At 34.5% G+C, this 25292-nt stretch overlaps 1 protein-coding gene across 2 annotated transcripts; it reads right to left on the bottom strand.

The window, feature by feature from the left end:
• Nucleotides 1-723: 723 nt before the first annotated feature.
• LOC143235119 (putative protein kinase C delta type homolog) lies at nucleotides 724-20356 on the bottom strand. Of its 2 annotated transcripts, XM_076472951.1 has the most exons (10): nucleotides 18763-20356; nucleotides 17635-17736; nucleotides 14209-14537; nucleotides 13639-13812; nucleotides 13146-13237; nucleotides 12278-12340; nucleotides 10616-10757; nucleotides 5996-6184; nucleotides 4104-4244; nucleotides 724-3426 (listed from the first exon to the last, which is right to left on the bottom strand). In XM_076472951.1, exons 1-10 carry the CDS (start codon nucleotides 19850-19852, stop codon nucleotides 3280-3282), a joined length of 2469 nt encoding a protein of 822 aa, XP_076329066.1. In that variant the 5' UTR covers nucleotides 19853-20356; the 3' UTR covers nucleotides 724-3279. The 2 variants fall into 2 exon arrangements, with proteins under 2 accessions (XP_076329066.1, XP_076329067.1); XM_076472952.1 differs by lacking the exon at nucleotides 17635-17736.
• Nucleotides 20357-25292: the final 4936 nt, after the last annotated feature.

A 25292-nucleotide genomic window follows, 5' to 3' on the forward strand; every position in this document is an offset into this window, starting at 1 on the left:
ATTGAAGTCCAGACAACCTACTGTAGAAATATTTAATCGGCAAATGGAAGTTTCATGTTAAACTCGTGATGTAAGCTCATGACTAGATTTACCCACATCTAATGTTATCGGTACAAGTAAATTAAATAACAAAATAAAAGTAGCCATGTTATTCCACAGTAATATTTGAAAGACCTGGCTTTCAATAACAGTTTATTTGTTTTTTAATTGGAACCGAATGCAGCACAGTTCTTAACGAGCACGACTGTGGGCCTGAGGTTTACATCCCATTACCTATTCAAGCAGTTTAAAAAATGTGCTTCCCAATTTGTGGCCGTTGTTGTGTTTTTGAATAACGTTCAGATTTTAATATACAGCTAACGAGAGTAGCCTAATAATTGGCGGTGTGCAGTGTTTACTAGCTATCTTCACTTCCCATTGCAGCTCAGAAACAAGTCTGGAGACTTATGACGATAAAAACGAGCAGAGTACAGATAGCTCTCGTGTACCTTTCTACAAAATCTTACAAAAAAATAAGATAAAAGTATTTAATTGGACAAAGATTAAATTAAAGATGCTCTCTATGAGCATGCGCCTTCTCTTCACCTTGAACAGTTTTTGTTTATAATTGAACACAAAGCTACATAATGAGTTATCTTTGCTGTACTTATCGCGTGTATCATATCCCTGTTTCTAGCGTTATAAGTCCACAGACTTACCACTGTGATATCAAGAGACATAGAGTAATTTAAAAAAATTGATAGTTTATTGATAATTAAGTTAAATTACATATTGATAAACTGAAACTACGATCTAACTATTTATTAAATATTTTTATTAAACCGACTAAAGGCTAGTTTATACAAACAAGTATGAAGTACTGTGGAAAGATAAGCAACAATTAGAAAGATAAACAAAACGAATTCATATTAACATTTCACTAGTCTTTATTCCAAAAACATCACAACTGAAACAGAGAAAATATTCATGATAGCACTTGGCATGGTTTCAGTACTGTTACAAAAAAAGAACCTTAATAAAATTCCGATTCAGTTCTAAATTAAAATGCACGCATATCTATAAAATAATGTATTTAAAAATGAATGTTCTATAGGTTTAGAAACGTATACAGAGTACAATTATCAAGCAGTTAAAGTGAACAAAAAATGTTGCCTTTCCTCTATACACACTATCAATATTTAGTGCGTGACGTGATGTTACGAAATGGACGGGAGGAGGAGTGTCGTTTTAAAAGTTACTTTATAAAGGTTTTCTCAACTTACACTTCCAGTAGTAAATACTTTATTGAATGCAGAACCTCGTCTAAGTATTATTCAATTATACCAATATAAATTAGAATGTTACTAGCACGTGAATAGTGCTGTATGAAAATAACAATGCAATATACTTTAAGATGTACTGTACTCTTAACCAGTTGTTTTCTGTTAGTTTTTGTTTTTTACATGATAGTCAACTATTTGTTGTACTATTACCATCACTAATTGTAATTCACGATCGCTTGTCTCGAGTTCGTGATGAAAAATTAAACGAGTAATATTAAAGTAAAAACCACAACCACATCATTATACACTTAGAAAAAAATGTATTTTAGATAAAGATATACGTCCACAAGTTTTATTTATTTTTCGTCTCTAATACGGAAGAGATTCACGTTTCTATTCCACGATTTCAACACAATACCGGAAAGGTGTAAATTCATTTTTGCTTGTTAAAGGGCAAATCTTTACAATGGGATTTTTATGCTAAACCCATCATAGGAATCGAACTCCAGATTATAAATTCTCGAGAATTTCCAGGAAACTTTCTTTTTTTTTTCCCTAAATGAGAAAAGCTTTCAAACATTTAGATTACATGTTTAAATTCAATGGTAATAATTTACATACTGCATAAGACCATTTTGTAGTACTTCAACTTAAACCTGGTTAAAGCCATCTAAATGGCAAAGAGACGAAACAGACAAAATTATTAGATTCACGCTTTACATTAAAACAATTGGTTTTTGGAAACAACGTGTTCCGACAATGGTAGAAGAAAAAAGTGTTAAATAGCTAAAAATATTAATTACAAACTACTAATATAAATTATTGAGACTAGATTTTAATTTCAAAGTATTTGATATCTTATGATCGATGGTATATGTTCCATGGAAAGGGTTTGCTTGTTTGTAAGGCAGGAAATAAATTTTGTAATGTGAGGGGCGTGCATATCCCCCTAGCTTAAAAAAAATCAAAATTTCAAACTATAAAATATTATAAATTACATCTGTACAACATACCGTCTTCTTCAGTGATAAAGTATTCACAAAACTACATCAATCAATAAGTAACCATAACAATGATAAGGAAATATTATCAGTGGTTAACATTTCCACCATAATAACCATTATTTAAAACGATACAATTTAAAGAAACAATCAGACAATATTAAACCGCCAAAAAAAAAAGTTTTATATTTTGTCATATTGACTTATGAATATTAATATCACATTTCATTCCCGTGGATATTTTATTAAACAATTAGTTTTACTCCAACTATTTAATCAAAATTACTTGTTCTTAAAGAATCGGTTTCGTATATTTCACTACTCTTCAGCTCTGCATTTTTACACTTAACTTATTTTCACCTTGTACATTGATGTGCTATACAAAACGAAAAAGAAATAAGGTTAAAAATATTAAAAGCTGCAAATTCAGTGCTCTAAAAACAAATTAATTTTAATTAAATCGGACCCTAATATTTGGCAATAGTATCAGTTATTCTAAAAACCACAATTAGATATACAGACAAAACAAATGTTTGTGGACAGAAAACAAAACAACAAAATGTATGTGATAATACCAATTGTCATCACCATAACATGTTAGAACCAACTTTATTACTTCACGTTTAATTCATTTTCTGTTGCTTATTTACAGTACAAAAACTCGTGGTAGATAAGCTAAAAAACTATCGAAAAACATCTTTTCAAGTAAAAACTTTTAAAATTTGGAAGGCAGAAAGTTTATAAGAGCACTAAACAAAATTATATAATTTTTAGACATTTCTTTCTGTTTTGTCCTTGTTAACTTATTTTGAGAAACTTAACAATTCTAAAATAAAATATTATGAACAGAACTTCAGAATACGGTACAGTTTTTAACAACTGTATTGGATAATACGTAATGTCGATTTTCCTTTTCTAAAAACTGTACAAAAATTAGGTAGTATTTGGTACGTTAACGAAAAGAAAAACGAACGGAAAACAATATTTTTCTTTTCCTTTGTTTCGAAAAAGAACGGTTAATCCGTCATGTCAGGGTTGGTGTAACTGAATCCTTTAAACTGTTGTTGATCCATAGAAGCTAGAAACTGAGAATCTATCGGAGTCAAGACTGCTTTCTCCATAGTAAAATTACTATCGAAATTACTAGTGTCACATGGTCCTGACTGTAAAATACAAAGCAATTAGATCTGATGTATACAAATTGGAAGATTAACAAACTGTTCTATCTTGAACATGAAAAAAGACTAGGTAAATTCAATTTATTTGGTCTTAAGAGTTAAAATACCATTCTTCATTGTAGAGAATATTTATATAATACTGTTAAAATAACACTCTTTAATGCAGAGATTATTTAGATAATATCGTTAAAATAACATTCTTTGATGTAGAGGTTACTTAGATAAAATTGTTGAAATAAAATTCTTTAATGTAAAGATTATTTAAGTAATATTGTTTTGACTAATAAATAGGAAGAAGAAAGATATTTACTCAAAGTTTCAAATTATAGTTTTACAAAGAAAAAGAAAAACTTGAAAATTTCTACAGAGCACTTTCAAAGAATCTATAAAGCAAAAAATCTAGTAAATATAATATTTCATACTGAAGTATTGCAGCAAATTTGTATTATATTTTGTTTATTTATGTTACTAGCACTATTAGATATTTGTTTGATCCTTTAAAATTAAAAAAAAATCATGTTTGATAATAAATATTCTAATACATTTTAAACAGCCCCAAGTAACAATGAAGTAACAATAAACATAATGTCATTTTCTATAATAACTATTTTCCTTCACTCTTAAGTTTCGTGTGTGTTGTGTTTTATAACTACTATACAAACCACACTCGGCTTGAAAGGTGGCGCCACTAGTCTACGTTCCATCCTTTCCCAGTCAACGGCGTTGAAAAACGGCTGGTATCTGATATTCCCAGCTGAACATTTAGGCATTCCCAATCGCTTATAAGGGTCTTTTTCTAGCAACTAATTAGAAGAAAAATGTACTTTTTTTTTTTTTCATAAAACTAGTGGTAATCAAAAATCTTTACTATAATTTAGATAACAATAAGTCAAGGGAAAAGTTTAGAGAAATATTATTAAGGTAGCAACTATGAGTGTGTGTGTGTGTTCTTATAGCAAAGCCACATCGGGCTATTTGCTGAGCCCACTGAGGGGAATCGAACCCCTGATTTTAGCGTTGTAAATCCGTGGACATACCGCTGTACTAGCGGGGAGCAGCAACTATGATGAAATATCATTATACGATCAAGAACATTTTCAGCAAATGACTTTAGAAACAAAAAATTATTTGTAATAATTCTTCCTTCATTAATTAGTCATTTTGTTATTGCTACCATATAAACATTGGTGTTTCACAGTTTCAACGTTATATGAAATTTTTCTTTTTTATTGGATATTGTTTTTATCTTTAAATTAAAAACAAAATATTTGAACAAATAAAATAAGACTTAGGCCTAAATGTAGAGATTAAAAATATACCTAAATTAAACAGTTAAAACTGAAACTTAAGATATTCTTAATATAAATTGGTTTCAAAGCCTAAACGTTTTGTTACATCTACGCACCAGTTAAGAAATAACCGAGTTTCGTTTTGGTATTTGATTTCGGGCAAAGCTATTAGAGAGTTACTTGCTCTAATAGTCTCTAATTTAGTAGTGATAGACTAAAGAAAAGGCAGCTATTCAACACTACCCACCGCCAACTCTTCGGCTACTCTTTTACCAATAAATAGTGGAAGTGACTGTCACATTTTAACGTTCCCATGGCTGAAAAGGCGAGTATGTATGGTGATGGGGTTTCAAACCCTCGACCCTCAGATTGTGAGTGGAGCGCCCTAACCACGTGGAAATACCAGGAAAATATTGGAGGTAGATTTTAGAGCCCATGGATGAAACGTTAGTATTTTAATTATCAGGAGTATATAGTTACATTGTCCATTATTTTACATTGGATAACGACTTACACTTCTTCTGTGACTTGTACTAAAATCTGGATATGCCTTAACTACCGCTAGGGGCAAATTCCTTTTTGCCCCAATCTCTTCTCTGGTAACACAGCCCCTCGTTTTATACTTAAAAGTTACCAGTTCTTTATAACATTTATGCTGATCATGTTGGCATAAAACAACTTGGATTTATAATATTTAATATCAGAAATTATTACATTTTGTTAACCTCATAATTTACTTTAGCAAAGCATGATGAGATTTATTTTAAAATCGTTTTTTGTACGTTCCCCCATACAAGTATAGAAACGTAAAAAATCAGACCCTTGTTAAAATATATAATGTAACCTAACATGACTTTGATGAATGTTAATATAAACGTGTTCTATGCTCCAGTGAAAGAAACAATAAGCGTCTCACTTTGCATACGGGAAATTCATCAGGATTATGTTTACTATTAAAAACAAAGAAAATCCTGAACAAATATGAAGTCTGAGGGCCCGAGAGCCATCTGTGCTAGTCGTCCTTAAGTTTAGAGTAATTTGCTATAGGAAAGTCAGCCAGTAAACATCACCCACCATTAATTCCTGGACTACTCTTTTACCAACGGAAAGTGGGATTCATGGTCACATTATAACCCCCCAAACATATACACACGCACATAGCTGAAAAAGTGACGGAATTCGACTTCGCGATTCGTAGAGTGCGATTTTAACTCCCTAAACACCAAATCATGCCACCTACGTTACAGAAAACTAAATGCCTCTACCAATGTTATTATTTGTTTTGCTTCTCTGCTCAGGAACCTGGGGTAGTACGCTTCTTCGTTACACACAGACCAGAAAAGTTCGTCCTCATCGGTTCCGTTGAAGGGCGATTGTCCTATTAACATTTCATACAACAGTACTCCAAAAGACCACCAGTCTACTGATTGGTTGTATTGTAGACCCTTGATAATCTGTGGGCGTTGTAAGTGGTGGTTAGAATTTGCAACGATTACTCAGGTCCTTAAAATAAAACTTGGCAAACAGTTTTGAAGATATATATACACTTCGTAAACGTATTTAACATTACTTCACTATGAATAAACTCACAGAAAACTACAGTTGATATAACACATTGACCTTATTTCAACACTGCCACTACGTAAAAGAAAATAAACGCCTCAAATAAAATTAAAGTTTGTTTGTTTTTGAATTTCGCGCAAAGCTACACGATGGTTATCTGCGTTAGCCGTCCCTAATTTAGCAATGTAAGACTAGAGGGAAGGCTGCTTGTTATCACCATCCACCGCCAACTCTTGGGCAACTCTTTTACCAACTAATAGTGGAATTGACTGTCACATTATAACGCCCCCATGGCTGAAAGGTAGAGCATGTTTGTTGAGACGGGAATTCGAACCCATGACCCTCAGATTAAGAGTCGAGTGCCTTAATCACCTGGACATGCCAAGCCTGATTTAAATATAATCGTCATAAATAGCTTTTAATTTTTTTATTTTGTAACCAAACAATAAATACGTTATAATTATTCATTTTTATCACAAACTTTCAGCAATAAACTGATAATAATAATATCAAATTAAAATAGAGTATTGTCTAGTATAAGATGTTTGATTGAAGAAGGGTTAAATTATATCTCTAATTATTTTGTTACTATGTTAATATCACCGTCGAGGTACTATAGTTTGTTTGTTTGTTTAAATTTCGCACAAAGTTACACAAGGGTTATCCGCACTAGCCGTCCCTAATTTAGTAGTGAAAAACTAGAAGGAAAGCAGCTAGTAATCACCATCCACTGTCAACTTTTGGGCTACTCTTTTACCAACGAATTGGTAGTACGTTATAATGCTCCCATGACTGAAAAGACGAGCATCATTTAAGGGAAAGGGATTCCAATCCCTCGACGTTCAGATTCCGGGTCAAGCGCTCTAACCACCTGGCCATGCAAGGCCGCAGATATTAGGGATCATTCGTTTGTTTTCTATCGATTTATTTCACAGAAGTGTCGTATTTCGAGCCCAAAAAACCGCATATGTTCACGATAACCATATGAGGCTAAACAGGTAGGGGGAGGTACCTTCTACCCAAATTTTGACTTAAACGTGAAGGGCTGTTTTAACTTTGAATTCAATAATTATGATAATTGTTTGGTCATAGTTTTCGTTACTGTAGTAATTGTTAAGCACAAAGGTACATATAAAGCCATCTGATCTCTACCACCACGAGTATCGAAACATGGTTTCTAGCAGTATAACTCCGCATATCGCTGTGTCACTGGGGTACTAGTTTTCGTTAATCAGTTTGTTTGTTTCGTAGTTAAGCACAAAGCTGCACAGTAGGCTATATTTGCTTTGCCTACCACGGGTATCGAAATCCGGTTACTAGCGTTGTAAGTCCGCAGACATACCACTGGGGGCTCGTTAGTCAGTAGTTGTGCTTATTAAAAACAATCTTGATTCATGTTACATTGAAAATGTGTGTAAGAACGATAGTAGATTTCTATAAAACATTTTTACATAGCTTCTGACATGTAATAATAATCCTTTTATTTATTTTTAACTTTGACTTACGACTTTCAGCCACGAGTGCATTGTTTAGATTAGAAACTAAAGTTCTGAAAGTTTAAACAGATAAGTGAGTTTATTAGATGTATATAGTAATGTTGTATTAAGAGACGTTACATTGTGCTAACTTATTACCACCTGGGTACACAGATTACAAAGTTTTAAAATCTTACATCGTCATTATTGGTTAGCTTTCTTATTTATTACAGCCTAGTTAGGTTTTGAATTTCAAGACGTTAGACTGTTTTGCTAGTGGTTAGGTTTATTATTTATGTTAGCCTAATTGGTTTCTAAGTTTCAAAACGTTAGATCGTTCTGTAAATGACTAGCCTTCGTATTTATATCAATCTAGTTTGGTTCTAAGTTGAAATGCGTTAAATAATTCTGTTAACTATTATTTTTTTCAATTATTACAACCTAGTTAGGTTTTAGGTTTCAAAAACTTATATCTTTCTGCTAGTGGTTGGTGTTTTATTTATTACAGTCTACTGTTTTTGTTTGTTTGTTATTCTTTAGAAAATCATTCCCTTCACTAACGTCAAACAAAAAATAGTGACCTAATATTAAAAGTGGATATTGAAATATATAACGTTGTCATCTTGACATCTCTATATTTTACCACAGCGAAGAAAAAACAGAACTATATCAATTTAACATCGTTGTAAATTGCATACTTCATTCATATAAACGTAATATCACAATAAATATTAAGATAGTATTTTGATGAAAGGATTACCACTGTACCGATATCAGCTGTCCTTTTTTGTTTAAGATAGGATGGTTAAATACGAAAAACTCAAGACCAAGAGAAATTTAAATAGCTCATATTGTTTTGGTTCTTTCTTGAAAACTAGATGTTATTGACGATTAGCAAGTAAGTTTAAGAAAAAACAAACACAAAAACGAATTGATAATTAAAGTATTTGGATTGTTTCAGGCTTGATATTTTGAGAAGTAGGGTTAGCAAGCTTACCTCTGGAGCAATGTAGTCCGGGGTTCCACAAAAAGTGGAAGACTTCGACTGGTCATTCATGCCAAATTTACACATGCCAAAGTCAGAAATTTTCACGTGCCCTTCATGATCTAAGAGGATGTTATCCAGCTTAAGATCCCTAAAAACCACATACAGACACACATGCTAGGTTTCTACTTCACACCATGTCTTAACATGACCATGGCCAACTTGTTTTGCTGTTAGTTAAAATGTTACATCAAACAAAGGAAACTGTTATTTCGCTAGGACTTCAACGAATAACGTTAGTTCTCGCACAGGTCTTTAGCAATTGTAAGACTGAACACTACGGTTTCGTAGACTAATAATATGTGATGACTAGTGATATTACTTTATTAGTGGATGCACATGCCCAAACGAAAATGTTCTTGTGTAAATATTTAGAGGTCGCTGAATGTAACCAAAAATCCAATATGTTTAGGACTATATTTAAAAAAAAAGCATGGATAAAACCCTGGTGCTTTTGACAGATGGTTCTATCGAACTAACTAGGGTTTTGTCGTTATTTTTGTAGCGTAATTTACTTATCTTTTTTATTCCACTTGTTTTGGTGTTTGCTATTACGAGCAATGTTTAATACCAATAGCCAGTACAGGCGTTTAAAGACTGTGATTTTTACCTTGTAAACGAGCACCTTATACATCATTTATCGAGAAAACAAAGAAAGATACACAAGAAAGAGTTTGTGATACTCATTACCATGATCGTATCTTGAACAGATATGTTCAACAGTTTGTAACAATCAGAACTCTATGTTAAATCAGAATTTTATGATCATATGTTCAACAAACGTTATATACTCAATAGTTTTTAATAATCAGGAATACGTCATAACAAGGAGCATCAGAGCCTGTTTATGATATTTTCAACCAATAACAAGTTCAACATTGGTTACGATCAGTAATAACCCACAATATATAGTTTTTAACATTATATGATGAAAAAGCTTGATATTGAATAACAGAGCTCGGCTTATGGAAATATCCGCGTTAATTTAAGCAGAAAAACTGATTAGTAATAAATGTATGACAAAACATCACAATAAAACTGATAATAATTGAAATCATACCATTCTTTACTGGCCTATAAGGGTACGTGGTAAGAAAAACGTATAACAACATTTCATTAATAATGATGTGATTTAAATTACTATCAGTTCTGTTGAGGTATAATATTGCACGCACATTACCACTAAATGTCATGTTCACCACACTAAAGTGATCTACACCTTAATTAAGAGTTTCCGAAAGGCTTTTAATGACAAAAAGTGTTATTAAATGCTCACACATCCAACACGTGTGCTAAGTGAATCAGTAAGCTGTTAATAGCAACAAGGAAAGTTTGCTGTTATATAACAACAGAAACAAGCTCATTGCAACGAATGCTAGTCTGTTACAACAATGGCAACAAAGACAGGGATACAAAATGTTTGCGTAGCAAGTTAAACAGATGGCTGTTAGCAAGTAATAATGAAGAATATTGCGAAATGTTAAAAATTCCCTGCATTTTTATAAGTTGGTATAGCGAGTTAAACAGTGAACTATTTATATCAGTGACTAATAGGTGTGATAAAGATTATCAAGGTTTGTTATAAGTATACGAGGGCTGTATATTTGACTTACCAATACAAAATACTTTTTTCAACGTCTTTTGATATGTTACTAAATAGTTACAAACAAGTACACTCTTATATTTTAATTGTGTTAAAATTAGGTTTGCTAATGGATCTCAAAAGCTACTTGTGAACGACAGTATGGCTAACCAATGATTGTCATTTGGTGACAGAAAAAGCAATGATTGCGGGTACATACTTCAGGTGCCATATACTCTGGAGTACCACAAAAGTTTGAAGGAAGACACTCCTCTCTATAAGTACGCAACTGGCACATTCCAAAGTCGATCAATCGAATGTGTCCTTCACAGTCTAGAAGAACATTATCTAGTTTCAAATCTCTGTAGAAAAACAAAAACAGAAGTTTGTTTCTAAGGTGTTTTTTTTTCTCTCAAACTTCTGATCTTAATAGTGTTTCAACTAAGACTTTGCATGCTGTTGTTCTGGAAACCCGTAATGGGCCAGTAAAGAATAATGTGTTTAAATTACTTTCAATCTTACCGCGATTAAATATAGCACATTTCTTACAAAACATATTCCGTTACAGAGCGTACTAAAAACTAACATTGATAATGGTGTGTAATCTAAGCTCTAGTTATTTAATTAACGGGTAACTTGTTAAGCATCTTAGGGTTTACAAATGAAAAATATACATTATGGATAGAGATTTATATAATTACTCCTTGAATCAGGTTTCCATCTTCTCTCCTTTCTCACTCTTGTATTTCATGTGTCTGAGAATTATTACTGTCAGAAGTTCGAAATATTTTTTTTCCTGAATCTCATGCATAAGAACAATATTCTCGTTTCCAGGTCATTTTATAACAATATTTCTATATTATATGGTCTTTAACATAACCGTGAACACAAATTCTAAATGGAAAAACACGAGAACAGTGATGAAAAAACAACAGTAAACAGAGAGTAACTTAGGTCGAAAATTTGGTTTTGAGGTTAAAAAGATAAATTATATTTCATTCCTTTTTAAAAGTTGATTTAATTAATTACAATGGTTATTATGTTTAACATATATACGTGTATATTTAGTTATTTGGTATTAATTTAATTTTTAGCATATTAACATTATCTTGCTTTGATTCCTTAGTATGTGACATTAGGGTTAAGCCAAAGCTCCTAACCTGGTTGAATTTTGTGACATATTAGGATTATGGCTGAAATGTTGATTACAAAACGGTTTCAGACTATTCACTCGGTGCATTCTCATAATTATAATTTTTGTTTAAAAATACATAAGTTGCTAAGTTAATTAAAAGTTTTGCTCCAATCAGATAATAATAAATAATAAATAAATTACTAACGGTTGGGAAATTGCTAAACTTATTTTGATTTTTAAAAATTCTTGATGTCTCATCTAACATACAAGTCAGAAATAAAATGTAGTGTGTGTGTGTGTGTGAAGATTCTGTCATCTACAAAATAAGTACACCTGACACATGATTGAAGATTAATAAAGTAACTCATGCTCGTGGCTTACAAGCAACAACTAATGGCTGTAACGTTCCTGGAAGTTTTCTAATCCTACAACCTAGTGATTTCATTCCACTTGTGTTTTTGGCGATTTTTTAAAACTGTGTATCATACAAAAAAATTGTTAAACACTCGAACCAGAATAACCATACTCGTTGCAAAATATTTATCGCCTCACCTTAACCTGTGACTTATAACAATAACATCATTAAATTATCTTTAATGTCCGATTAAAACCCGGCGTTCTTCAATCAAAGTGTTTTAAAATTCTCAGTTAATAGTCTCGAATTTTCAATATAGTTTATAGAGAATTAAGATTGTCTTTAGAACATAATGTATTTGTGTACTTCAATTTACGAGAGAAAAAAATTACCTGTAAATTATTCCATTCTTGTGCATAAAAGTCAGAACTATAACAATTTCTGTAGCATAGAACCTGCGCAAAAAAAGAAAAAAACGCAGTGGTTGAATAGTTATCTATATACTATCGACTTGTTATAAAATACAGGTTTGTAAATATAATCTAAATATTATCAATTAGTCGTAATAATTTCGGGTTTAAAGAAAATGTACAAATTATCGACTTGTTTTAATCAACACGGGTTTAATACAATTTAAAAATTATCAATTCGTGATGATAAACAAGGGTTTAAGATAATTTAAGTATCTTTGATTTGTTATAATAAACACGGGATTTAAGATAATTTAACGATTATTAGAATAAATTAGGCAAATGCTTTTGAAATGTGAAAGGCGTGAAACTGAAATCATCCAGTCTTATTCTACCAGCCTACCTAGATGCTGCTTTACATCAATTTCTTCTTTTAATATTAGGTTTCTCCTTCTTAATAATTTCAGTTTAAATCATCGAGTTTCCTGTCATCTGAAAACCATCCTTTATCTCAAATAATTTACAACTATAAACTTTTTGAGAACAAAAGTAGTGTTGACAAGTTTAAGGTCTAATTTAAAACTTTTATGGAAAATATGTTTCTTCGAGTGACCTACTGATCATTACAAAACCTAGCGACACATTAAGGTACTCAGTAGATTTAGTACTTTCTAACACAATATAAACAGTGAGTAGAGAATTATTACTATTTTAATAAATGTTCATTTGGATAACGCAGGTGTGTGAAAAAGTTACGAAAACTATCCTTCAACTGTCACAAAAATATTTGCATTAATATATTTACAGACAGAGAGAGGTGAAAAGAAGTAAATTTTATACACATTTTTACCTGGCTCTGTCCTGGTCAAACTTTCCAGACTGTTGAATTTGAAACATTAAATCTCCACCATTTAGGTATTCCATAGCGAAGAAAAGGTGACTCTGAGAAACGTATTGATAAAAAGTTTTGCAAGTAAAAAACGAAAGAAAAGTGTTAAAAATTTACAAGCGAGAAACGAAAGAAAAATGATAAATTTACAAGCGAGAAAGAAAGACACTTGATTATCAAAGATTTTACGAGTGCATCAGAATCAAAAGACATTTTTCATAAGATATGACAGAAAAAAGTGTTCATAAAGTTTGACAAGCGAAAGAAACATACCGAAAAGAAACGCATTGATAAAAACTTTAACAAGTGAGTAGTGTGTCGACTAAAACACTTCTAAGTCACTTTCCATGTACGTTATAAAGCGAAGTGTTATAACATTTGTACACAGTAATCTCTCACTTCTGTTTTTAATTTGATATGTGAATCCAAATTTTACTTCGCATACAACACTAACCTCAGTTTGAAACGTACAGAAGAGTTTACATAAGAAAGGATGTCTATTCCCTAGGACTAACATCTTTCGCTCTATCACTGTGCTTTCCACGTCGTCGTCTTCTAACACCACGTCTTTCTTCAGGCACTTGATGGCAAAGAATTTACCATGTCCCTTCAGCTCGGCCAACAGGACCTTTAATGTGGTGGAGAATGCTTGTCAATTTCCACGACATTTATCCTCATATTCAATTAGTCAATAAAACTACATATTAATTCACTCCCTTTGTGGCATTTTACAAAAATATTTATATCACACACTTGTATCCTCTGGTTCCATTTACCTCTTTAGAAAAGCACTACATGATACTCCTTTTCCCCAGCTTTCCAAACGGATCAGTTAACTCTGCTATATACAAATAAATACTTATATATAAAATCAAGCTTTAATTTCAACTCTTATTGACGCCAAGTGATGAAGTTACTGACGAATATTTTCCAGATTAAAATTAAGACATTAGATTTTAAGTTATTACGAGTCTTTTACAACCATCTCTAAAAAATGCTCACATATTGCAATCTTACCACTTACCTTACCAAAACTGCCTTTGCCAAGAACTTTCATAAAGTTAAAATCTTCTATGTTATATTTTTTAAATCTTATTCTTGGTGGTTTTTGAAGGCTTCTGACGTCGATTCCAGATGGTCTCTGGGCTTGAGGTGTTTGTACTTCTACTTTTTGAGGCTGTTCTTTAACTTCGGATATTCTGTTTTCCCGTTCTGTTTGCTGTACGAAGCCCTCATCTGAATCACTGTTTGGTGGCGAAGGAGGCGCTGCAGTCTCTGTCACAGATATCGCTTTGTTGGTTTCTGTTTCGTAAACTTTTTGAGGAACAGGGCTAGGCGGTGAAGTGCTAATATCTGAAAGAACATCCTTTACGTTATATGGCAATAAATATATTACAAATCAAGGATGTGATGTACAGTCATGTCTAGCAAACATTTTGAGAGACAAAACTCTTTATGCGACTTTTTCTTATTTATTCTCATTTCGCAAAATATCTAAACCATTGAAACGTAAATCAGTTAAATCTTAAAACTTTTCAACACTCCGTTAAAAAGTTAACATCATAAAAAAGCAACAAGAGTAACTCAAACGTTTGTTCATTTCTGGCTATCAGCGCTTTGTCCATCGCGGGGAACCGAACCCCACACTTTTTTGTTTGTTTGGGAATTTCGCACAAAGCTACTCGAGGGCTATCTGTGCTAGCCGTCCCTAATTTAGCAGTGTAAGACTAGAGGGAAGGCAGCTAGTCATCACCACCCACCGCCAACTCTTGGGCTACTCTTTTACCAACGAATAGTGGGATTGACCGTAACATTATACACCCCCATGGCTGGGAGGGCGAGCATGTTTAGCGCGACGCGGGCGCTCCCCACACTTTAGAGCCGTTAGTTTGTTTTTTGAATTTCACACAAAGCTACTCGAGGGCTATCTGTGCTAGCCGTCCCTAATTTAGTAGCGTCAGACTAGAGGGGAGGCAGCTAGTCATTACCACCCACCGCCAACTCTTGGGCTACTCTTTTACCAACGAATAAATATAATGTGGGATTGACTGCCACATTATAACGCCCCCACGGCTGAAAGGGCAAGCATGTTTGGCGCGACGGAGATGCGAACCCGCGACACTCAAATTACGAGTCGCACGCCTTAACACGCTTGGCCATGCCGGGCCCAAAGCCGTTAGTCACAATTTTACTGTTGGCCCGCCAAGACATTGACTTTTCTTTCATCAAGGGGCCCGGCATTGCCAGACGATTAGGGCGCTCAACTCTAATCTTTACATTCGCGGATTCGAATCCTCGCCATACCAAACATGCTTACCATTTCAGTAGTGGATGCGTCATAATGTAAATATATTCGTTAGTAAAAGAGTAACCCAAGAGTTTGCGGTAGGTGTAATGACTAGCTGCTTTCCCTCTAGTCTTACGCTGCTACATTAAGAATGGTTAGCGCAGATAACCCTCGTGTAGCTTTGTGCGAAAATTCAAAATACAAACAATTATTTCATGATGGTAAATGGAAAAATGTACTTTCTGAAACATCTAGGTTATTTTGTTTCTTTCTTGAACCCACTCATTATTGCTGATCCTTAATACATGGGAGTGCCACGTGCTAAAGCATTAAAATACTTTCTTTAGAAGAACATGGTAAAAAGCATCTGAAGTGTGTAAAAAAAAGTCTTAGAATTATGAATGACTCCGGAGAATAACCTACTGTTATAATAAAAATTTGTTTCAATAAACAATTTAAAAACAAATCTGTAGTAATATATCAATCCGGAGAGGGGGAAAAGGGTATTGCAATCACACTCCGTGTTTCTAGAAGGGTGCGTACCTATAAAACTAATAGATTGATATGCATATAAGTTTTACATAAGATGGAAAATTAGTACAAAACATTCCTCTTCAAATTTGGTTCAGATCCAAATTCAGATTCTGGATCACTTTGAAGCTGATAAAGGGGAAATAGACCATTTTCATGGATCGTTGATCATTTTAGATCTGAGAAATGATTTTCTGAGTTTTCATTTGACGTTATTCAATAAAAACACGTAAAACCTCTGATTATGCTTGTTTTCATTCAAATACGTCGTGCGATTACCAAATCGTAGAATTATGTATCCACTTACGACATCACTTTCAAGAAAACTAGACGAAATTCGTAAAATAAAAGCAAGGGAGACTTAAACACGTTAACAAACAGATCCTTTCAGGAACAATAATTTTCATTTCAGAATTTTTAAAACACGACGAAAACTAAATATACAAAGCATCATATAATGAAACTTAGACAATTTAAAACATTAAATCACAAGTACTCAGAAGAATAAAATAAAATATTTTAAGGGGAAGTAAGATATTTAAAAGAAACCTGTAGGAAATTAAAGACATAAAAGGAACTACTAAATTTACTAAATATATATATTTAGTTGTTCATTTATTAATCGGTTAACTTCAAAATACCACGACACCAAACACTAGAAGGAAGTCTACACATTCTACTTAAACGAGAATTACATGATTTCTAAATGTTACAAAGAAAAATTAAATGAAACTCCGACAACCAAATTCAATTAAGAGACATCTGTGTAAAGATGAAAGAACTAGAAGTAAGACAAAGTTCTAAAAATCACCAAGAAAGAAAAAAACAGGAAAGCTCGAGAAAAAAACCAATAGCAAAAACGAAAAAAGGAAACCCCAAATACCACTCATGAAATTAGATATTGCTTCAAAACTTAGGAAAGACTTAGGCACAAGGCCAATAACGAAAAGCAACGAACTGGAAGTAAAAAAAAAACCAAAACGACAGCGTTTAATCTATAAAACAACCACCCAGTTGCCAATAATGCCCAGAAAAATAATAATTATCATTAACAAGGACTAGAAAAGTAATTTACTGCTACATACAAGGACTGCGGAGAGTAAACAAAACGAAACAAAATAAAATAACAATGAAGTAGAAAACATGAAAGCAAAACTAATCAGAAGAAATTGGAAGAACCGAACAAGAGGAAAATAAAGAAAAACATCTTTGTAATTATTCCTCACAGTTTCTTTATTTTATTAGAAATAAATAATAAAAGATAGGCAGGAAGCGAAATCAGCAATATGAAACACGATTCTATTCTACTTCTTTTCCATTTTAACAATGCATAGGAAGAATTTGGAGTATGTATATTTGAGTCCAAATTACAGCGTTTCGATAGGATTACCATTTGTTAAAGCTAAAGTGAGATAAAATATATACTGCCTGACAATCCCCCCCCCTTAATGGCACAGTGGCATGTCTGCAGACTTATAGCGCTAGAAACCGAATTTTGATACCTGTGGTAGGTAGAGAACAGATAGCCTTTTGTGTAACTTTGTGTTTAATAACAAACAACAACAGCTACCTGACTACGTAGAAATCTCAAGCATTGGAATATTTCTAAACAAAACAAGAAAATTTTCTAACCTTTCTTCACTGTTTCTAGGACTTCGGATAAAACTTTCTGGTTTACTCCACAGAGATTGGGGACGTGTTTTTCACACTTGTGGTGACAGTTCACCTTACACTCTGGAAATATTATCAGTCTTGGTTGAGATTAAAGAAATAGTGCCAGAGTACTGACGTAAACAACTAATGTCAGATAGTAATAAAGGGTAATTGCTGTTTATTGTAATTATTTAAAATACAAAGTTAACATAGTTGACTAGCATAAGAGCATAGGGTGCGGGTAAAATTTTAAGCAAATTAGTTTTTTGGACAGAGTAATTTCTGTTTATTGGTTTGGTTTGAATTTCGCGCAAAGCTACGCGAGGGCTATCTGCGCTAGCCGTCCTTAATTTAGAAGGGTAAGAGTAGAGGGAAGGCAGTTAGTCATCACCACCCACCGCCAACTCTTGAGCTACTCTTTTACTAACGAATAGTGGGATAGACCATAACATTATAACGCCCCCACAGCTGAAAGAGCGAACATGTTTAGTGTGACAGGGATTCAAACCCGCGACTCTCAGGTGACGAGTCGAGCGCTCTAACCACCGAGCACAAGAGGGCGGGTAAAATTTGACCATTGAACTCAAACCTCAGACAGCAAATTTCCATGCTAGACATACAAAAGTCTATTCCTCATTCAAAGAAGTGCATTGCAAATGGGTTAAAATGGGAGCACGCTTCCCCATCCCGCATTCCATGCCTGTGCAAACAAGAAATTTCTGAAATTTCCAGTACGTTATTTATAGTTTTGTTATATCAAAAACTAAATAGAAACATAGACATCACAAATGTTTGGCTGGTGAAATAAAATGTAAGAGCCGAATTGTATGACTGCTTCTATCAAAATTTTGTCTTTAAAGGTAGATTTATTATGATTTGATTGAAAAGGTTCAATATTGAAATTGAAAAACTATTGCCACAATGAAGTTCGAAACTGAAATAGTAATAACATCCAGATTAGTACTGTAAGTTTAAGGGCAATGATAGATAAGCTGATAATAATAGTACCACATGTTTTAAAAGAACACTCAAGAATCTATCAACTTTCAACTTATTGACAAACACAAAGTTAACGGTTTTCCTTTACTGAATGACCAATAAACCAACCTTGGCAGATGTCAGCCTTTGCTGGCTTTTTGATCTCTGTAGAAAGACGTTTTTCTGATTGTTTTTCCACAGAACTCCATTTGTTACTGCCTTCTCGACTTTTGCTATAGAATGATAACTTCTTTTCTGGACTACCAATGCCAGAGTCAAAAGATCGCGAACATTCACTGCCCAATTGACGTAAATCTGGTCTGCGACGGCTGACCATTGGACTAGCCGTAGGAGTGGGTAGTTTCCAAGAGATACGCGAGTTCGATCCATGGGCCATTTTTTGACGTTCCCGAAACTTAATGACGTGATCTCTTCGATGGAGGAAATTATGGGTGTCGTGTTCCTGAAATTTCACAGAAGGTTTGTAACTGGTAATAATGGGTCTCTGACGAAGCTGTGGCCGATAACTGTCCATTGAGGAAAAATGGTTGTTAGAGTAGATAGAAGATCCTGGAATACATGTTGATGATGATAAGTAGAAAGTTGGGGATATTGAGGGGCGGCTCGTCATTTCACCCAGAGACTGAAGCGATGAAGAAGAGCCAGCTCTGGAAAGGGATTTTCGCTGTAAAGATGGAGAGTTTGGAACTGAAAGATTGTTGCCGTAAGTAGATGTGAAATGTGCACGTGTGATGGCAAGGATCGTTGAAGATCCAGGTCCATAGTTTGTCAAGTCATGAATAGAAGAAGATCTAGAAGATATTGGACTGGTGGTCATTGGACTTACCGGACGCTCACTGAATCCCCCAAATCTGGAGGGAGCAGGACTTTTACCCCTCTCTGGGTAAGTACTGGTGGAACTTGAGATTAATGGACCACTAGGCTTCTCTGAATACAAGTTGTATGTAAATCCTGTGGGATCAGAAATTCTCCAAGAGGACTCTCTTAGTCGGCTTAACGAAGGGTTACGTGCTATAGAAATCCCAGGACTTAGTGAACTTCCCTTCTCTCCATAAATGAAACTGGGTGCTTGACTCGAACTTCCGATCATTCCCCCAATAGAAGACCCACACATTTCATGAAAAATAAGCATCGGTGAACTTCGTTTAGAAGAACCATTAGTTGTGGATCCAAAACTGGTGGACTTTTTGTACGACATAATTAATTAATCTAAATGAGCTACGAATTATGTACCTATAATATTTACCAATTCCTAAACAGTTAACAGAATCTTCTTATCCTAAACAATAATCTAAATTAAAAGCTTTTGTAAAAAGCTTCAGTTTCAAAGTATGCACACCGAGGCCAAACATTTGTCTAATAATAATAAAAAGAAGCAGTCACGATCTTCGGGCTTGAAGAAATGTGTTCTATATCATTACAACTCTTTGTGATATCAGGAATCTTCAAATAGAATTAGCTCCAAACATAGATGAGAAAGTTAGTTTTTACTCCATCAATCCAAGTAAAACTGTTTTCTGCGAGATCGGAATATGCTGCCTTTGTAAGATGACACACAGATGTAACACGCTGTCGACTGTATCTCACACTAGTTTAAACTAGTTCACATTATACAGCTGATCTAAAGATGGCTAGTTTTAATTCTTCTCATCCAAGTCGAAAGACAACAGAGCTATTCAGAAATAATCTCGCCCCACCCTTCTTTTTAAAATGAACCTTTGACAAAATGCCAAACAAAGTTCCCGCGCATGTCTTACGATGCTATTGCGCAAGCTTACGTCCCCCCATTCCCTTCACCTACTACAGGTGAGTAATTATTTAAAGCTCAGTCTGTCATCCCCACCTTCCCCTGCTTGACTTTTTACGTTGTTCTTTTTGCTACCTAGGTTCAGTTCCTTAGAATTACTTGTGACGTAAATTAAAGTTAAAAATAGAAGTTATTTTTCACAAGGACGAGACTTGTCTACCAGCAACAAAACTACGTGACGAAGAACAGAACTAGTTATGCTTTAAAAATTAAAAGCTTTGTGATTTAGACCCGGCATGGCCAGGTGGTTAAGGCACTCGACTCGTTATCAGAGGATCGCGGGTTCGAATCCCTATCACACTAAACATGTTCGCTCTTTCAGCCGTATGGAGCGTTATAATGTGACGGTCAATCCCATTATTCGTTAGTAAAAGAGTAAGCTCTAGAGTTGGCAGTGGGTGGTGATGACTGCTAAATTAAGGACGGCTAGCGCAGATAGCCCTCGAGTAGCGAGTAGCTTTGCGCGAAATTCAAACCAAACTTTCTGATTTCAAACATGCTAATCCATCACTTGAACGAAAAAGTAATTGTTTGTCTGCAGACAATAAAACAGTGCAGTCGTGCAGTATTTAAATTAAATGTAATACGTTTTAGTTTGTATTTAACATGCACTGTAGACCTCCAGTGGCACAGCATAGATATGCCTTTGTGTAGCTTTGTATTTACCAATAACAAAAAACAAGCTTCCAAGCTATCTCACGTAGAAAAATATACTTATATATATTTGTTAAAAAATTTGCTAGTGAAAATATTAGAAAAAAATCAAAATCAACATTAGATAAAATACAAAAAAAACAACAATATATAATATATGCACAGATAAGCACAAATAAAGGTTCACATAATTTAAATTATTAACCCTCTAAGATAGTGAGTACAAAGCTCTGTACTGTCAGTTACGGTTTATGAACGTTCCTGAAGAAGCTGTGAAGCAAAACATTGACTGCCTAATTAAATAAAAAAAAAAAAATACATTGTGATGTTATGAAGTCACTTATTTAAAGCATTAATATGCCTTTCTTACATCAACAAGTACAATAGGAATTAAATACGGTTTTATTCGACATAAACTTTAATGTTTTTTATACGGATTATGTTTTTTCATCAAAGTTATATTTCATTATTGGGTTTTTCCAAGAGATTTATACACAATTAGAGGTTTCACATATAATTTGGCATTAAAATAAGCACCTTTTGAGCTTTTAAATATTTTACCAAAATGACCGAGGCTTGTACTCTTCAAAGTCTCCCATTGGCACAACAGCAGGTCTGCGGACTTAAGACACAAAAAACCGGTTTTCGATACCAGTGGTGGTCAGAGCACAGATGGCCCAATGCTTAACTGTATGCTTAATTAAACACAAACAAACAATACTCTTTAAAAGATTCATGAAATTTGTAATATTTAAAAGACTGTATATGAAATTGTAGCCTGCACGGTGAACGTCAGTATCGAAACATGTGGAAACCTAAAGAACGAGTTCTATCTGGGATTGTTTAATTTTATTTCTAATTACATGAGCCACATTAAGTTAAATATTTTAATTAATTGTAACCGATAGGTTTCTAACGATTGGAGATGGTTATGTAGCACAATGTTTACCTTTAAAAAATCTAAATGAGTATATTTCAGCCTACATTTGAAAACAAAATCTGGTTGGATCTGTAGATGTTAACTGGCACCAAGGAAGCACCGAGTTTACCATGTTCAAATTTAATTTTCTAAACGTTCGATAACTTCATCTATTACTTCACGTTGACGATTACATAATGAAAAAAAAGCCCTTCAGTTCCTAAATACGGTCTATTAGTATTCTGTTATGTGTCTATGCACAAAATTACTTATAGGACTTTTTTTCAATAGTATTTATGTGGTACTATTAGCTTCATTAGATATGTATAACTGTTTATTGTATTTATGTGAAACTACTAAGACTATATGTTGCCGTTTATATTTTGAGCAACGGAGACAGACAGTCAAAGGCACCTCATTACCCACCAAGCATTTTAACGGATCGATTGCCACTCTTATTACGCACCCACAGATTAAATTGTGGAAAATGTTTTGAAATATAACACGAATTCAAATACGACTCGCCAGCTCCGAAATCTAGAGGCAGAACGAGCGACGATACTATTTATCCTACCATTACCAAACCTTTCACGTTCTCTTTAATTTTTCACCACCAATCAAAATACAGCATACATTTTCTATAGAGAATAGCGCTAAAAATGTCTTTAATACTTATATCAACTCTGCGATCAGTAGAAAATATGCATCTTAATGGCGTCTTTGAGAATGATGCATATCCAAGAAAGGGAATACAGTGCAGGGTTGTGATTCTATATTTACCTACTCGATGACATCATCACGTATCTTTTAATTAAAACACAGCACTGTTTTCTTAACACATTACACAATGTTTATTTAAATATTACACGTTGGTCCTCAGACTCGCTCATCAGTTCTTGATTTATTTTTCGTGGCATTCCGCTTAATGAACTTTAAACAAAAACTTAGTTTCTGTAGCTCCAGTTAAAATTAAGCTGCTTTTAGCAAAAGGTCCTGTGATGAAATGTAAAACAATCTCCAACTGTTTAACTTATGAATCCAAGTTGACAGTATGTAAAACTCTCTCCAAATCGATTGCCAAATAAACTCCAGGAAATCTAATTTACTCAGTAGTGTAATTTGTTTTTGTATTTTCCACTTTTAAGACAATATTCAGACACCAAAACAAACACTTATAACAGAAACCTCTATTCATATCTCGTTTGGGACCAGTGTGCTGAATTTCTAGACTAATATCGAAGCATTATTGAATAGAAGAAAAAAAAAAGTACGTCGTTTACGTCTGATCGCAAGGTTTGGTTGTAAGTGCAAAACCACATAACTGTTAATTTTTTGTTTTTAATTTCGCGCATAGCTACACAAGGACTATCTGCAGTAGCCATCACTAATTTGCAGTGTGAGACTAGAGAGAAGGCAGCTAGCCATCACCACTTACCGCCAACTCTTGGGCTTCTTTTTTACCTTGTAACTTGTTATGTCTTCTTTGAAATTGAAGTGCTTATTGTAAAATATATTGTTATTTATTTTTTAGTATTATATATCCGGCAGTCTCTACACCAGGTGGCGCAGCATTAAGCTTAAGGTTTAACAGCTGGTCAGGTTTTTTAGGGCGCTCGACTCATCATCTTAGGGTCGCGGGTTCGAATTCTTGTTACACCATACATGATCGCCCTTTCAACCGTGAGGGCGTTGCAAAGTTACAATCAATCCAACTATTTATTGGTAAAAAAGAAGTCCAACAGTTGGCAATGGGTGTTATCATTCCAAAAAAATCTTCAACTCGCGTATTGCTGAGAAGCTTTTTTTAAATCTTCATTATAAAGTATCATGAAGTCCTAATAAGATGTTTGGTAACACTCTGGATGTTTTGTTTATTTTTGAATTTCGCGCAAAGCTACACGAGGGCTATCTGCACTAGCCGTCCCTAATTTAGCAGTGTAAGACTAGACGGAAGGCAGCTAGTCATCACCACCCACCGCCAACTCTTGGGCTACTCTTTTATCAACGAATAGTGAGATTGACCGTCACATTATATCACGCCCCCATGGCTAAAAAAACGAGTCTGTTTGATGTGACAGAGATTCGAACCCGTGACCCACGGATTACGAGTCGAGTGCCTTAACCACGTGGCCATGCCGGGCCTGAAACACTCTGGACTGAGAATAAATGCTATTGGTGTGTGAAAAGCAGAACAATGTATTTTTTGTTTGTCTTTAGAATTTCCCGCAAAGCTACTCGAGGGTTATCTGCGCTAGCCGTCCCTAATATAGCAGTGTAAGATTAGAGGGAAGGCAGCTAATCATCACCACCCACCGTCAACTCTTGGGCTACTCTTTTACCAACGAATAGTGTGATTGACCGTCACATTATAACGCCCTCACGGCTGAAAGGGCGAGCATTTTTTGGTGCAACCGGGATTTGAACCCGCGATCCTCAGATTACGAGTCGAACTCCTTAACCCACCTGTCCATGCCGGGCTTCAATGTGTTGTTAACAATAAGCATTTGACAATGTATTCTCAAGGTACCTTGATTCCTACACCCGCTCCAACCAGAGGTACAGTAACATAAAAATATACTCTTCAAAAAAAGAAACGCAAAAGGCAAAATATGAGACAAATTGTTAAATAGTTTATTCCGGGTAGATCTGTATGATATGTGTGAAACTTTGCACATTCACTGCTGAACATTCAAAGTCTGCAAAGGCGAAGTCCATGCTCAACTAGATGAAGTTTAACGTCACTCAACGTCAATAACGAGTATGCCCTCCGTGAGCATCAATAACTGCTTGGCATCTCCTGCCCATGGAAGCGATAAATGACGAATCACATCCTGTGGAATGGCTGTCCACTCAGCCTGCAAAGCTGCTGCAAGCTGAGGTAGAGTCTGCGGTTGAGGTTGTCGCCGTCGCAGACGTCGGTCCATCTCGTCCCAAAGATGTTCGATGGGGTTTAAATCTGGTGATCTGGAGGGCCAGGGAAGAACGTTGATGTTGTGGTGTCTCAAGAAGACAGTGGTGAGTCGGGCTGTGTGAGGACGGGCATTGTCATGTTGAAAAACGTCGTTGACGTTCACCATGATGGGTTGCACATGGGCCTAAGAATCTCGTAAACGGTTGCGTACGGTCTGATCGGAAATCCTACGCAGCCCTGGTATGGTTGAGGCAGCAGACGTCGCAGTGGCGGTCCAATCCCAAAGGTGACGTATCCGGATGTTGCGAGCTTTTGTGGGCGTGGTCACACGAGGTCTGCCAGATCGT

Source organism: Tachypleus tridentatus, chromosome 12, assembly GCF_004210375.1.
Source record: "Tachypleus tridentatus isolate NWPU-2018 chromosome 12, ASM421037v1, whole genome shotgun sequence".
Classification (NCBI taxonomy): Eukaryota; Metazoa; Arthropoda; class Merostomata; order Xiphosura; family Limulidae; genus Tachypleus; species Tachypleus tridentatus.